The 13,185-nt window shown below is 39.7% G+C and overlaps 1 protein-coding gene across 4 annotated transcripts in view; it reads right to left on the bottom strand.

Annotated features, from left to right (window-relative positions):
* The window catches only part of mipol1 (mirror-image polydactyly 1), a 322,904-nt gene that overhangs the window by 17,460 nt on the left and 292,259 nt on the right, over positions 1–13,185 (bottom strand). For all 4 annotated transcript variants that reach the window (XM_048538585.2, XM_059649194.1, XM_048538584.2 and 1 more), the window contains one exon: positions 2,092–2,322. In XM_048538585.2, the coding sequence (XP_048394542.2) occupies positions 2,092–2,322 (231 nt within the window). The remainder of the gene's footprint in view (positions 1–2,091; positions 2,323–13,185) is intronic.

Raw genomic sequence — 13,185 nt, 5'->3', positions numbered from 1 at the left:
TCATGGGATCTGAATATTGAGTAAATGGTACACTCCCTATCAGGAATGAGATGGATCAAAAGTATGAGCACAAAATACAATGTGCATGCCATCTAGTACACATTGTACATGGGATAACATTCTGGGGACCCCATGTGACTCCAGACCCACAGCAATGTGGCTGACGCTGAAATGCCCACTGGGTAATTAGGGATGGGCAATAAATGCTGCCTCGCCAGCGACACACTCAGTCCATGAATGAAAAAAAAAGTTGACACCATCATGTCAACACAGTAAAACATACCAGCTCAAAACAGGTGATGATTATTTAACCAAGGCTCTTTGAAAGGGCATCCTGGATGATCCTCACAACCATAGATTATTATATTTGGAAGTTGTTATATTCATAGCAACAGACAAAGCCAACTGTAGTTGATTTCGGTTGCTGGTCTTTACGTACCAACTGTATCTATGGTCAAGCATTCTTCTCTGATCCAGAAGTCTTCACTGAGACGTTCACAGGGTCTGTGTGTCCTGTAATTTCCTTACTGGTGTACAATATACTATAAGACTACTCCCTTAAGTGCTGCTACATATTCCATTCATTCATTTTTATTGCTTCTCCTCCTCCTTTCAAAATTGAAAACAGACTTTTTTTTCTTAAATTCAAGATAGGCACTAGCTTTGTGACCCTCAGTTCCAAGTGACAATCCAGCTCAATCCAGGGATTAGGCAAAGGAAGAACTACTTTAAAGTTCTTTTTCAACCATAAAAGTTTCTTCAGGCTGCGGGCTGGAAACAGATACAACTCTTTGTACATCATTAACTACCCTTAGTTCAATTGGAAATCAAATGTTTGGCACTCCAAGTGTTGTTCCTCAACACTCGCAATATACTAGCATTATCACTGTGTACTTTGAGTATTGGAAGCATTATGGAAATTATAGTGCTGTCGTTATGAGAGAATAAGTCTAATCCCAGGCATAACTTTCAAAATAACCATTTCTAAGCCCTAAAGCTTCCAGAAATAACAAACCAGTTCTGGACTTTCATGTATTTGCCTTTAGGTAATTTTGTCCCCCACAAATTTATAAACATTTTATTCTGAGACTGCGTGACTGTTAAACTTACAATATGTTGCAAATACAATTTTCTCTCATTAATTTTATACTATTTTTTGAACAGTGCAAAAGTGACAATGAACATTTCCAGACCTTTTCTTCAAAGCAAAAACAAATAAAATTTCCAACTGCCAAGAAGAAAGGTAGATAGAGAAATGAATTATGTGGTGCAAATAGTGACTTAGGAAATTTTGTTAAAATATGTCAGTGTTTTATATAATGCTGAAGAAATTTGAAGGTGGTTAGCCAATGTAACAGATCAAGACCTACAAACATCAATGAGGTGGATACAAATTAGTTTGGATTGGAGGCTTGTGTTGACTTGAATGTGGTGAGTGATCTGTAAGGTCTCCTTACTTTTTAAGTAACACCATTCCTAAATCTACTTAAACTACTAAAGTTTGCAGTTCGAACCTTAATCAAGCATCAAATCTGGGTGATTACATAGAAAAAGTATTTACATTGTTTCAGCTATTCACTTTCTCAGGTTTATGATAAAAATTGAACTTAAATTATTTTATGTAATAACAATATGGCAAGTAAATAAAGCAGATCTGCTTTAAAAGCATTGGGCATATAAATTAAGAAACGAAGGTTCATTTCCTTTGTGTATAACTGAACAGAAGGCCTGTTATGTTTAAAAAAAAATGCACAACATGTCCTAAAGTATTTTCCATTCGCTGAATACCTGATAATGCAGCAAGCTCTTAGCAGTATATTGTAGTATAAGCTTAGATAATTTTCTTCAAATCCAAGCAAAGCCTACATGTGAAACTTTTGATTTAAGGACAAGAGTGCCGTCAACTCAGCCAAGCTTTATACTAGAAGCATTATGTTGCTTTTAGTATCAATAGATTCTTCAGAAAGCATGTAATAAACAAAACTCACAATTTCTGTAGTTTTAGAACTTGTTTTGAATGTAATCAACAGTAAATAATTAGGTTGTATGCTTATCTTCCTTTATTAAAAGATTTTTGAATTACATACTTACTTCTGAACTTTTTCACTCAGTTGGATTTTGGCTTCCAAGGCTTGCTGCAGTTTAATCTTCATGTTCGCCTGTTCTGCTATAGCCAGTTGTAACTGGTTTGCTAGATCTTCATTTTGGCGGAGCGTGGCTATCATAATGCCCTTGCTAGTGCATAAAGCATCATCATAAGTGCCTAGCGCGGTGTTGAACTTGTCGGTGACACTAACCTCTGAAGATAAAGATTTGTGTAAGCTGAAAGCACATAAATAAATAAGACAAGTTAACACTTCCTTTTTAAATTTGTGAGCTTAAATTATTTATACAGTATATGCTGTCACAACCACATACCAGGCATGTCCTCAGAGTGGTAACTGATCTAAGAGTGTGTATAAGCTCTTTGTAGTTTCTTTTAATTAGATTATTTCTGTTTAAACAGAAACAGCTGCACAATATGATGCTCAAACAAGATACAATGTTACTTTATTACACAACAATTGTTGGAAATTATGCAGTAAGGGCTGATAAAATTATTGGCTAAAATATAGATAAAAAGATCTAAGTTCAAAAAGAATAATAGTTATGTATAAAGACAAAAGTGTGATCAGTATCTACTTTTATTGCAAACCTGGTTTGATTGAAAATTCTCTTTCTGAAGTAGACTCATGGAAACACGGAGTCAAATTCAGCAGCTGTGGTTGGTTCTTTCATTGAATAATCAAAGTTTTCTTGCTGTAGACTTAGGAGGTGTTATGACCAGTCCTCAGGTGAGGTTCTAGATGGGAGATCTCAAAGTGGTAGGCTCCAGGATGAGGCGGGAAGAACTGGTAGACATAAACACTCTTAGGGTAGTCAGGACTAGGTTAATTTTAAAATTTCCCTTGTGCACATCTTTCTCCTAGACCCAGATTAAATGTTTTCTTGAATTAACAGGAGGGAGTTTATTAATCACTAAATTAGGGAAGGCAATGGCCTAGTGGTAAAATTGCTGGACTGTTAATCCAGAAACCCAGGTAAGGTACTGACGACATGGGTTTGAATCCCACCACAGCACATGGTTGAATTTGAATTTAATAAATATCTGGGATCAGGAATCTAATGATAGTTGTGAATCCATTGTCAATTTTCAGGAAATTCCATTTGATTCACTAATGTCCTTTCGGGAAGGAAAACTGCCATCCTTACCTGGTCTGGCACATGATTCCAGAGCCACAGCAATGTGGTTGACTTTTAACAGCTCTCTGGGCAATTAGGGATGAAAAATAAATACCAGCCTAGCCAGAAATGCCCTCATCCCATGAATGAATAAAAATAAACGCAAGAAGAAATAAAGTAATGCACAGGCAAACAGACGAAAAATAAGAGCGTACAAAAATAAAAAAAAGGCTTCGAGAATTGGTCATGAAGAAGGGATAAGAACAAAGAACAAAGAAACCTACAGCACAGGAACAGGCCCTTCAGCCCTCCAAGCCTGCGCCGATCTAGATCCTCTGTCTAACCTGTCATCTATTTTCTAACCGTCTGTGTCCATTCGCTCCCTGCCCATCCATGTACCTGTCCAAATATATCTTAAAAGACGCTAACGTGGCTGCGTCTACCACCTCCGTTGGCAACGCGTTCCAGGCGCCCACCACCCTCTGTGTAAAGAACTTTCCATGCATATCTCCCTTAAACTTACCTCCTCTCACTTTAAACTCATGACCCCTGGTAATTGAGTCCCCCACTCTGGGGGGGGAAAAAGCTTTTTGCTATCCACCCTGTCTATACCCCTCATGATTTTGTAGACCTCAATCAGATTCCCCCCTCAATCTCCGTCTTTCTAATGAAAATAATCCTAATCTATTCAAACACTCTTCTTAGCTAGCACCCTCCATACCAGGCAACATCCTGGTGAACCTCCTCTGCACCCTCTCCAAAGCATCCACATCCTTTTGGTAATGTGGCGACCAGAACTGTACACAGTACTCCAAATGTGGCCGAACCAAAGTCCTATACAACTGCAACATGACCTGCCAACTCTTGTACTCAATACCCCGCCCAATGAAGGAAAGCATGCCATATGCATTTTTGACCACCCTATTGACCTGCATTGTCACCTTCAGGGAACAATGGACCTGAACACCCAGATCTCTCTGTTTATCAATTTTCCCCTAGGACTTTTCCATTTACTGTATAGTTCGCCCTTGAATTTGATCTTCCAAAATGCATCACCTCGCATTTTCCTGGATTGAACTCCATCTGCCATTTATCTGCCCAACTCTCCAGTCTATCTATAGTTGAATGATATGGCTGTAGCACTATGTTGGTAAGTGAACAGTCAATTTCAATATTCTTGGCTTTGTAAGTTGATTGAAATGTTTTATTCTGATTTCTTTTGGCAGTGGTTGATTTGGCTGATTCAGAATGAGAAAGGGGTTTTCCATATCTGTAGTGCAGACAGCTGTTTTCAGAGTTGTGACCTGCTTAGCACACTAGAACATCAGAGCATCAGGCCATTAACACACACGTAGTTCAGAGTTAAAGATCACTTTTAACCCTGTCCCTGTGAAATTTTGAAAGGAGGAAAATCACTAATGTGTCTCTCACCCAGACTGCTGCTGTTTTTATAACCTTCAGGTTCACAGTCATAGAAATTCCAGGAGATTACACATTCAGTTTGTAGTTTTCTTCTTTTGAAGCTTTGTTGACACCAAGTCATGTATGATATTCTAACTGTCTCTATCCAGGCAGCCACTGAATTTACATCTTCAGTTGTGGTCATGACAAGATAGAGTAGCTTCAGGGAACAAGTGAAAGGCCCCGCTTCTTATGGCTTCTGCTAAAACTCATGTTGAAAACTGTCTGGATTCCTTTTCAGCAGAGCAAAGAGGTAGTCTGGGCACCTTCCTTTGTAATTTCTGGTATCAAGAAGAAAATCTAATTCTAACATACAGTCCGTAGGTCAACTGTAGCTATATTCACAGGATTACCTGAGCTCCTTGCATAAAATGGTTACTCACAGCCAGACATTTCACAATTCAAATCTTAAAATTGGCTGCAATGCTATGCTTCCATATTAGATACTGGGTTAAAATTGTATCAGAGATAATGGGAACTGCAGATGCTGGAGAATCCAAGGTAATAAAGTGTGAAGCTGGATGAACACAGCAGGCCGAGCAGCATCTCAGGAGCACAAAAGCTGACGTTTCGGGTCTAGGCCCGAAACGTCAGCTTTTGTGCTCCTGAGAAGCTGCTTGGCCTGCTGTGTTCATCCAGCTTCACACTTTATTATCTTAGGTACTGGGTTAGCCCAGATCTGGAGTATATAACCACCCATTGTCTTGTAGCAGAGGTAATTAAGTTTTTGTTTTAATAATCTTTCCATCGTTAAATTAAATGGCTCTGATTCTTTCAAGTTTCTGGTGAGATAGGAAGAACTGTTCACATCTTCAGGGAAACCATTGTCAACAAGCTTGTGTTTATCCTTGTAAATATTCTTTAATTTTTAAATTATTTTTAAACAACCTGGTTCTAATTGCGGTTGAATCTGCAAGGGAAGACATGAGACTTCAGGGAGAGACAATGGGAACTGCAGATGCTGGAGAATCCGAGATAACAAAGTGTGGAGCTGGATGAACAGCTGCTTGGCCTGCTGTGTTCATCCAGCTCCACACTCTGTTATCTCATGAGGCTTCAGGGAGCCATTTTATAAGATGTCTTCTGTCCATTTGAAAAGCAGATTCATTTTCTTTTTCATGACAATACCGAAAATAAATTTACAACAAATATAAAAACAAATGCTTAAAGAGCATTATGTATTGAATTAAGGAGAAGTGAAGTATTCCTTTACGTTGACTGTAAACATTAAAAGAAGAGAAACTGAACTATCTCAATATTTGAGAAACTACTTTGCCATTGGATACAAAAATTTTTTTCACAGACACCAATTTAACACTGACATGTAGCAAAACTTTAGCTTTAAATATTTCTAAAATACTAATCAAATGAAGGCTATTGTGGCATTTTGCATATCTTGTTTAACTTTATGGCTTCTTTATGTGAACACACTTTCAAGAGCCTTTGCCTAAGACATTACACAGAATCAGAGTTGAAGAGATAAACTGTGAACAGTTTAGATCTGTTGCCACTTTCTAAACACGCTAAACAGACTATTATGAGAAAGCAAAACATTAAAACTTTACAGGATGTAAACAGACTTTCACGTAAATGTGTTAACTCTACATGAGTATCTTTTCTCCTTGGTAAACAAAAGGAATCAGAGCATAAGAAGCCATTTGAATTCTCAAGCCTGCATCACCATGTAATAAGATCATGACTGAGCTGAACAGATTCTCAACTCCACTTTACTGCCAGCTATCGATAATCCTTGACTCCTTAGTAAAACAGGAATCTATCAAACTTAGATAATAAAATGTGAGGCTGGATGAACACAGCAGGCCAAGCAGCATCTCAGGAGCACAAAAGCTGACGTTTCAGGCCTAGACTCTTCATCAGAGAGGATGTGCTCCTGAGATGCTGCTTGACCTGCTGTGTTCATCCAGCCTCACATCTTATTATCTTGGAATTCTCCAGCATCTGCAGTTCCCATTATCTCTGATCTATCAAACTTAAATAGATTCACGGACCAATCTTTAAAAGGTGCTCTGTGAAAGTGCTTTTAATCCTTGCTAAAGATTAAGGATCTTCTAAGGGACAAAATTCCTCTTCATCTCCATTTTGAATAGAAAACACATTATTTTTAAAACAGATAACATCTGCCACCCTGTCCTCATCTTTGTTACTTCCTCAAAGCCATGCTGTCCATCACTAACAAATTCAAATTTTTCCAAATGTGAGTAAATTCTATCCGTAAGAATCTTCTCCAATAATTTCCCTACCTGACTTAAGGCTCGCCGCCCTGTAATTTCAAGGAATATCTGTTTCTCTTCTGGAACAAAAGAATAACACTGCCTATTCTCCAGGCCTCTTGGACCTCTTCTGCGAATTAACAGGACATAAAGATTTCATATAAGCCCCAGCAATTTTCTCACTTTCCTCCCTCAGCATTCAGTGATGGATCCCATCAGGTCCTGGAAACTTGCCTACATTAATGCTTTTCAAAACTCTCAACACCTCCTTTTTTTATATTGACATGCCCTATGAATATCAACATAACCTCTCAAGATTCACCATTCACTATGTCCTCCTTCCTGGTGAATATCAATGCAAAGTATTCATCTAGGACCTTAACCACTTAGTGAATTCTGTCCCCATAATTTGGTAATTGCTTTTATTTAAGCCACTAGTTTCAGTCCCAACTTTCCCATTCTCAAAATGAATGTGAAATTATATCATGCTATGTTTGTTCATCTGGAATTAATTAATTTTATTAATTCAGCAGGGGTGAACAGGTAAGTGGCAACTAATATTCTTACCACACAAATACCGGACAATAATTATCCCTAACAAGACAATATCAAATAACCTGCCACTTGACATTCAATGGTGTTATTATCACTGGATTGTCCACCATCAACATCCTGGGATTACCATTGAGCAGACACTCAGTTGGACAAACCATACTTCAAGAAGACATGGGAGGCTTCTTTCTTTACACAGAAAATGGTTCGTGTGTGAAATGAACTTCCAGAGGAAGTAGGGGATGTGAGTGCGACATTTAAAAGACGTTTGGAAAAGAACATAAATAGAAGCATTTGGAGGGATATCGGCCAACTGCAAGCAGAGAGCTACTTTAGTTTGAAACTGTGGTCAGCATGGACTGATTGGAATGTGGGGTCTGCTTCCAAGCTGTATGACTCTATATTCTTGCACTTTTTTGTTAGTTATGCTAGATGTGAACAGAATTATAAATCATCACCTGTAAAACCAGGATCAAGAGCTGGGGGGAGCTGCTGATTTGAAGGGACATATAGGAATTCACTGCAGCCTGTAATCCTTTGCTATACTGTAAATATATGGCTTGATAAAAAGCGGTATAGAATACATTGAGAAGGACGCTACAATATATCTGTATGAAACCCTGGTTCAGCTGGTGGTAGTAAGGGAGGGAAAGTGATGGCCTCAGGGTATTATTAATCCAGAAACCTAGATATTATTCTGGGGACCTGGTTCAACAATTTTTTAAAAAATATCTTCAATTAAGAGTCTGATGATACCCGTGAAACCACTGTCAATGAGAAATAGGCACTAAATGCTGGCTTAGTCAGTGATGCCCACAAAACCTAGAATATTCTATCCAATTCTAGGCAAACTTGACGGAAGTTGTGAAGGTGCAGAACAGATTCAGAAGGACAATTTCAGTGATGAGGGGTTTCAGTTGCATGGATTAATTAGTTGTCCCTTGAAGAAGGAAAGATTAAAAAAAATTGATTAAGGTTTTCAAAATTGTGGAGTGCCCAGCTACATGTTAAGTAAAGCGACTTCCACTGGGAGAAGGGCCAAAAACAAAAAGGCACTGATTTAAAGTGTCTGGCAAAAGAATCACCGATGACCCAAGAAAAAACATTTTCGTCTGGCACTTGGTTAGGATCTGGAACACTACACTCAAGAGCGTGATGGAGATAGATTCAACCAAGGCCTTCAGAAGAGAATCAGATATATCTTAAGTGAAAAATTTGCAGGATGATGGGGAAAAGATGGGGAGTAGGATCGAATGAGTCGTTCATTTAGTGGACAGGTATGGATATGGTACGCCAAATAGCCTCTTTCTTTCTTGTAACCATTCTATGAATTCATGGAAAGCATTCCAAACAGTGCAAGCAATATGCATTAATTTAGCTGATTAAATAAATTTTGCCTGTATCCATTGATTGCACTGGAACATAGAAGATAGAAACCAGTTGCAGGAGTTGTCCATTTGGTCCTTTGAAACTGGTCTGCCATATAATATGGCCCTGGCTAATCATCCAATTCAGTACTCTGTTCCAGCTTTCTTACCAAAATTTGATCCCTGTCATCCTAAGAACTGTATTTAACTCCTCAAAAACATTCAATGTTTTGGCCTCAACCACCTTGTGGTTGAGAATTCTACAGAACACCATACGCTGCGTAAAGAAATTTCTCCTCATTCCAGTCCTTTCCTATATCCCTACCATTGGTTCTGGACCACCCAGTCATCAGGAAAATCCTTCCTGCATTTACCCTGTTCAGTCGTCTTAGAATTATATAGGCATCCAGTGGATCCCACTTCATTCTTCTAAATCCAGTAAATATAGTCCTACCTGATCCTGTCTCTTCATATGTCAGTCCTGCCATTCCAAGAATTAGCCTGATAAGTTGCACTCCCTCCATAGTTTGAACATACTTGTGCAGACAAAGGAGACCAAAACAGCAAACAATTACTCAAGGTGTAGTCTCACCAAGGCCCTGTACAATTACAGCAAGGCATCTCTGCTCGTGTATTTGAATCCTCTTGTTATGAAGACCAACTTATCAGTTGCCTTCTTCACTGGCTGCTGCACCTACCTGCTCACTTTCAATGATTCCAATCTATCAGTTTTGGACAATAATCTGCCCTCCTGTTTTTGCCACTCACACAACTAATCCAAATCAAATTGAAACATCTTTGCGTCCTCCTCACAGTTCACCCTCTCACTCAGCTTTGTGTCATCTACCACCTAGAAGATTTTGCGTTTAGTCTTCTAATCTAAATCATAACTATGTATTGAGAATAGCTGGTATCTATTCACTGACCTCTGAGGTACCACACTAGTCACAGCCAGCCACTTGGAAAAAGACCCATTTATCCCTATTCTTTGTTTTCCTGTCTGCCAAGCAGTTTTCCATCCATGTTAGTACACTATTCCCAGTCCCATGCACCCTAATTTTATATGCCAAACTACCATGTTGGACCTTAATGAAAGCCTTCTGAAAGTCCAAGTAAATGACATCTACTTGCTTTCCCTTAATAACTTGACTAGTTACTGACTCAAAGGTTCCAGTAATTTGTCAGAAATTATTTCCCTTGCTCAAATCCATGCTGACTCTGTCACACTATGTCATTGTTTACTAACTTCTCAGCTATTTTAGCTTTTATAATTGACTGTTGCATTTTCCCACCACGTAGAACCATTACCTAACCTCCAATCCATAGGAACTGTCTGAGAGTCTGTAGAATCTTGAAAGTTGACCACAAATGCATCCATTATTTCCAGGGTCACTTTCTTAAGTACTGTAGATCATTGGACCCTTGGGATTTATTGGCCTTTAATTTCATAACTTTCCCCAACACCACTTCCCTTCAGTTCCTCCCTCTCACTCGAGCCTGTGTTCCCCAATACCTTTAAGACACTATGTCCTCCTTTGTGAAGAATGACCAAAATATGTATTTAATTGGTGTGCCATCTCTTTGTTCCCAATTATAACTTTGCTTGTTTCTGACTGTAAAGAACCTATTTGTCTTCAGTATCTTTTTTCTTCACATACCTGTAAAAGCTTTCATGATTAGTTTATACGTCCCCTACAAGGTGGCTCTCTGACCCTATTTTCCCCCTTTCAAACTCTTTTCTCTCCTTTGCTGAAATCTGAACTGCTCCCATTCCTCAGATCTGCTTGTTTTTTGGGCAATTTGTATGTCCCTTCCTTGGATCTTATTATCCTTAATTTCCCCTGTTAAACATGCTTGTGCCACTTTTCCTGTTTTATTTTTGTGCCAGACAGGCATGAACAATTGTCACAGTTCCTCCGTTCTTTAAATGTTTGCTATCACCAGTGCACCAGTAAACTAGTGAAGTAATGTTGTCCAATTCATCATAGCCAGCTTGCACCTCATACCATCATAGTTTCCTTTGTTTAGGTTCAAGACTGTAGCCTCTGAATCAACTACATCACTATCCGACTTGATGATGAATTATATCTTATTTTTGGGTGTTTCCCTCAAGGAAACTTGTACAACTGGATTGCCAATTATTCCTTACTGATTATCCAGTTTGAATGGCTTCATCTCTTGTCAGTTCCCCAACTTATTGAACCCGAAAGCTAACCTGTACATACTCCAGAAATTCCTCTTGTTACTGACTGGTTCTGACCGATCTATACACAGGAATTTACTCTTTAACCAGCAAAGCAAGCCCACGTATATTTCCTTTTTGTCTGTCCTACTTTTGGGACCATAGTTTCCAGTCCTCTATTATTAACAGCATCTCCCCCATTTATCCACGTTTGTGCCCTCAAAACTTCTCCTCCCAGAAACCCCAAGGGTAGAGTCCCCTTAGTCCTCACATACCATTCCACCAACCTCTAACATTTCTGCCACCTACAATCAGACCCTACCCCCATAAGATTTTCCCTCCTCATCTCCATTTGCTCTCAGCAGGAACTATTCACTCTGCGACTCCCTCATTAGTTCTACACTCCCCACCAGGCCCTCCACCACATCCGGTTCCTTTCCCGGTGACCACAGGAGGTGCTACACTTGCCCCTACACCTCCCCTCTCACCTCCGACCAAGGTCCCAAACAATCCTTTCAAATCTGGCAGAGATTCACCGGACTTCATCTAACGTCATCTACCGTATCCGTTGCTCCCAGTATGGCCTCCGCTATATCAGGGAGACCAAGCGCAGACTGGTTCGCGGAGCGCCTACTTTCTGTATGCACCAACCAACCCAACCTTCCGGTTACCATCCAATTTAACTCTCCCTCCCACTCCCCTGGTGATATGTTGATCTTTCTCCTCCATTGTCAGACTAAGTCGAAATGAAAACTGGAAGAACAACACCTGATATTTCACTTTGGAAGCTTACAGCCCAAGGGCCTGAACATTGATTTCACCAGCTTCAACATCTCATTACCTCAACATGTCCATCTTCTGACTCACTTACCTGCTTGACTCTTTGCACTAACCAACCGCAAAAAAGCCCTACCTGCATCAACAGCTTCAAAATTTCCCTACCCCTAACTTGTCTGTCTTCTTGCTCACCTATCTGCTCCACCCATCCCAACCATAATAACACCCTACCTTCATCCACCTATCTCCATCCCAACTACCTTCCCGTCAGCCCCACCCCCTCCCTCTATTTATATCTGGGCTCCCCTCCCCGTCCCCAATCCTGATGAAGGGTTTCAGCCTGACACGTTGACTTCCCTGCTCCTTGGATATTGTCTGACCTGCTGTGCTTTTCAGGCTCCACATTTATTGACATAAAACTGGTCATCCTGCAGCCATGTTTCTGTAATCCCAACCATATCAGACCTGTTTATTTCTATTTGTGTGATTAATTCATGCACTTTAATGTGAATGCTAAACACATTAAAACATAAGGTCTTAGGATTCCAGCATCTGCAGTTCCCATTATCTCAGGTCTTAGGGTTTGTCTTTTTAACATTCTTAGCCCTATAGTAGGAACAGCAATGACTGGAAAATGAGATGATGCAGAATGACCAGCAGCAGCTGGGGAGCACTGGCAATCGATAACCAGGTTATCACAATTTTAAGATAATAAAATGTGAGGCTGGATGAACACAGCAGGCCCAGCAGCATCTGAGGAGCTCCTGAGATGCTGCTGGGCCTGCTGTGTTCATCCAGCCTCACATTTTATTATCTTGGATTCTCCAGCATCTGCAGTTCCCATTATCACAATTTTAATACCCTTTGTATTGTCTATAGTGATTTGGACATTATCAAGGCACAACTAAGGTTCAAGAGCATCATTTGAGGCATCTCAATCATTTCCATCTCACTGTACTATGCTTCCCCACAATTTGACTATGTATTTTATGTCTGCGTCACATCTAATAGATGATGTCAAAAGATGCAAGGATGATTGGCTCCCAAAACATTTTCTGTCACATTCGAACTGAGTTATTCCAGTAATTGGTCTAACTTGAGAACAGATCTTGACAGGTTTGGAAGACATTGTTGCCATCTTTCATATCAACATGAGAATGAAGAAGACTTGAGACCACTGCTGGCATAAATACAAGTAGAGGAACTTTGGCCAGATTTGTGCAAGGAAAGTTGTGAAGGCTAAGGTGGATCACCGTGAAATCTGATGTACAACCAAAATCAATTATGAGCACAGATTGCCAATGGCTGTCAAAGTTGCATCAGCTCCTAATTTCTGTGCTCAGGCTTGTTCCAGGCTTCCAAAATAACATGAGCCAACCTACAGTGCATCAGT

This window comes from Stegostoma tigrinum, chromosome 10 (assembly GCF_030684315.1).
Source record: "Stegostoma tigrinum isolate sSteTig4 chromosome 10, sSteTig4.hap1, whole genome shotgun sequence".
Classification (NCBI taxonomy): domain Eukaryota; kingdom Metazoa; phylum Chordata; class Chondrichthyes; order Orectolobiformes; family Stegostomatidae; genus Stegostoma; species Stegostoma tigrinum.
The sequence above is the reverse complement of the archived record's forward strand: the minus strand, read 5'-3'. Positions and strand labels throughout refer to the sequence as shown.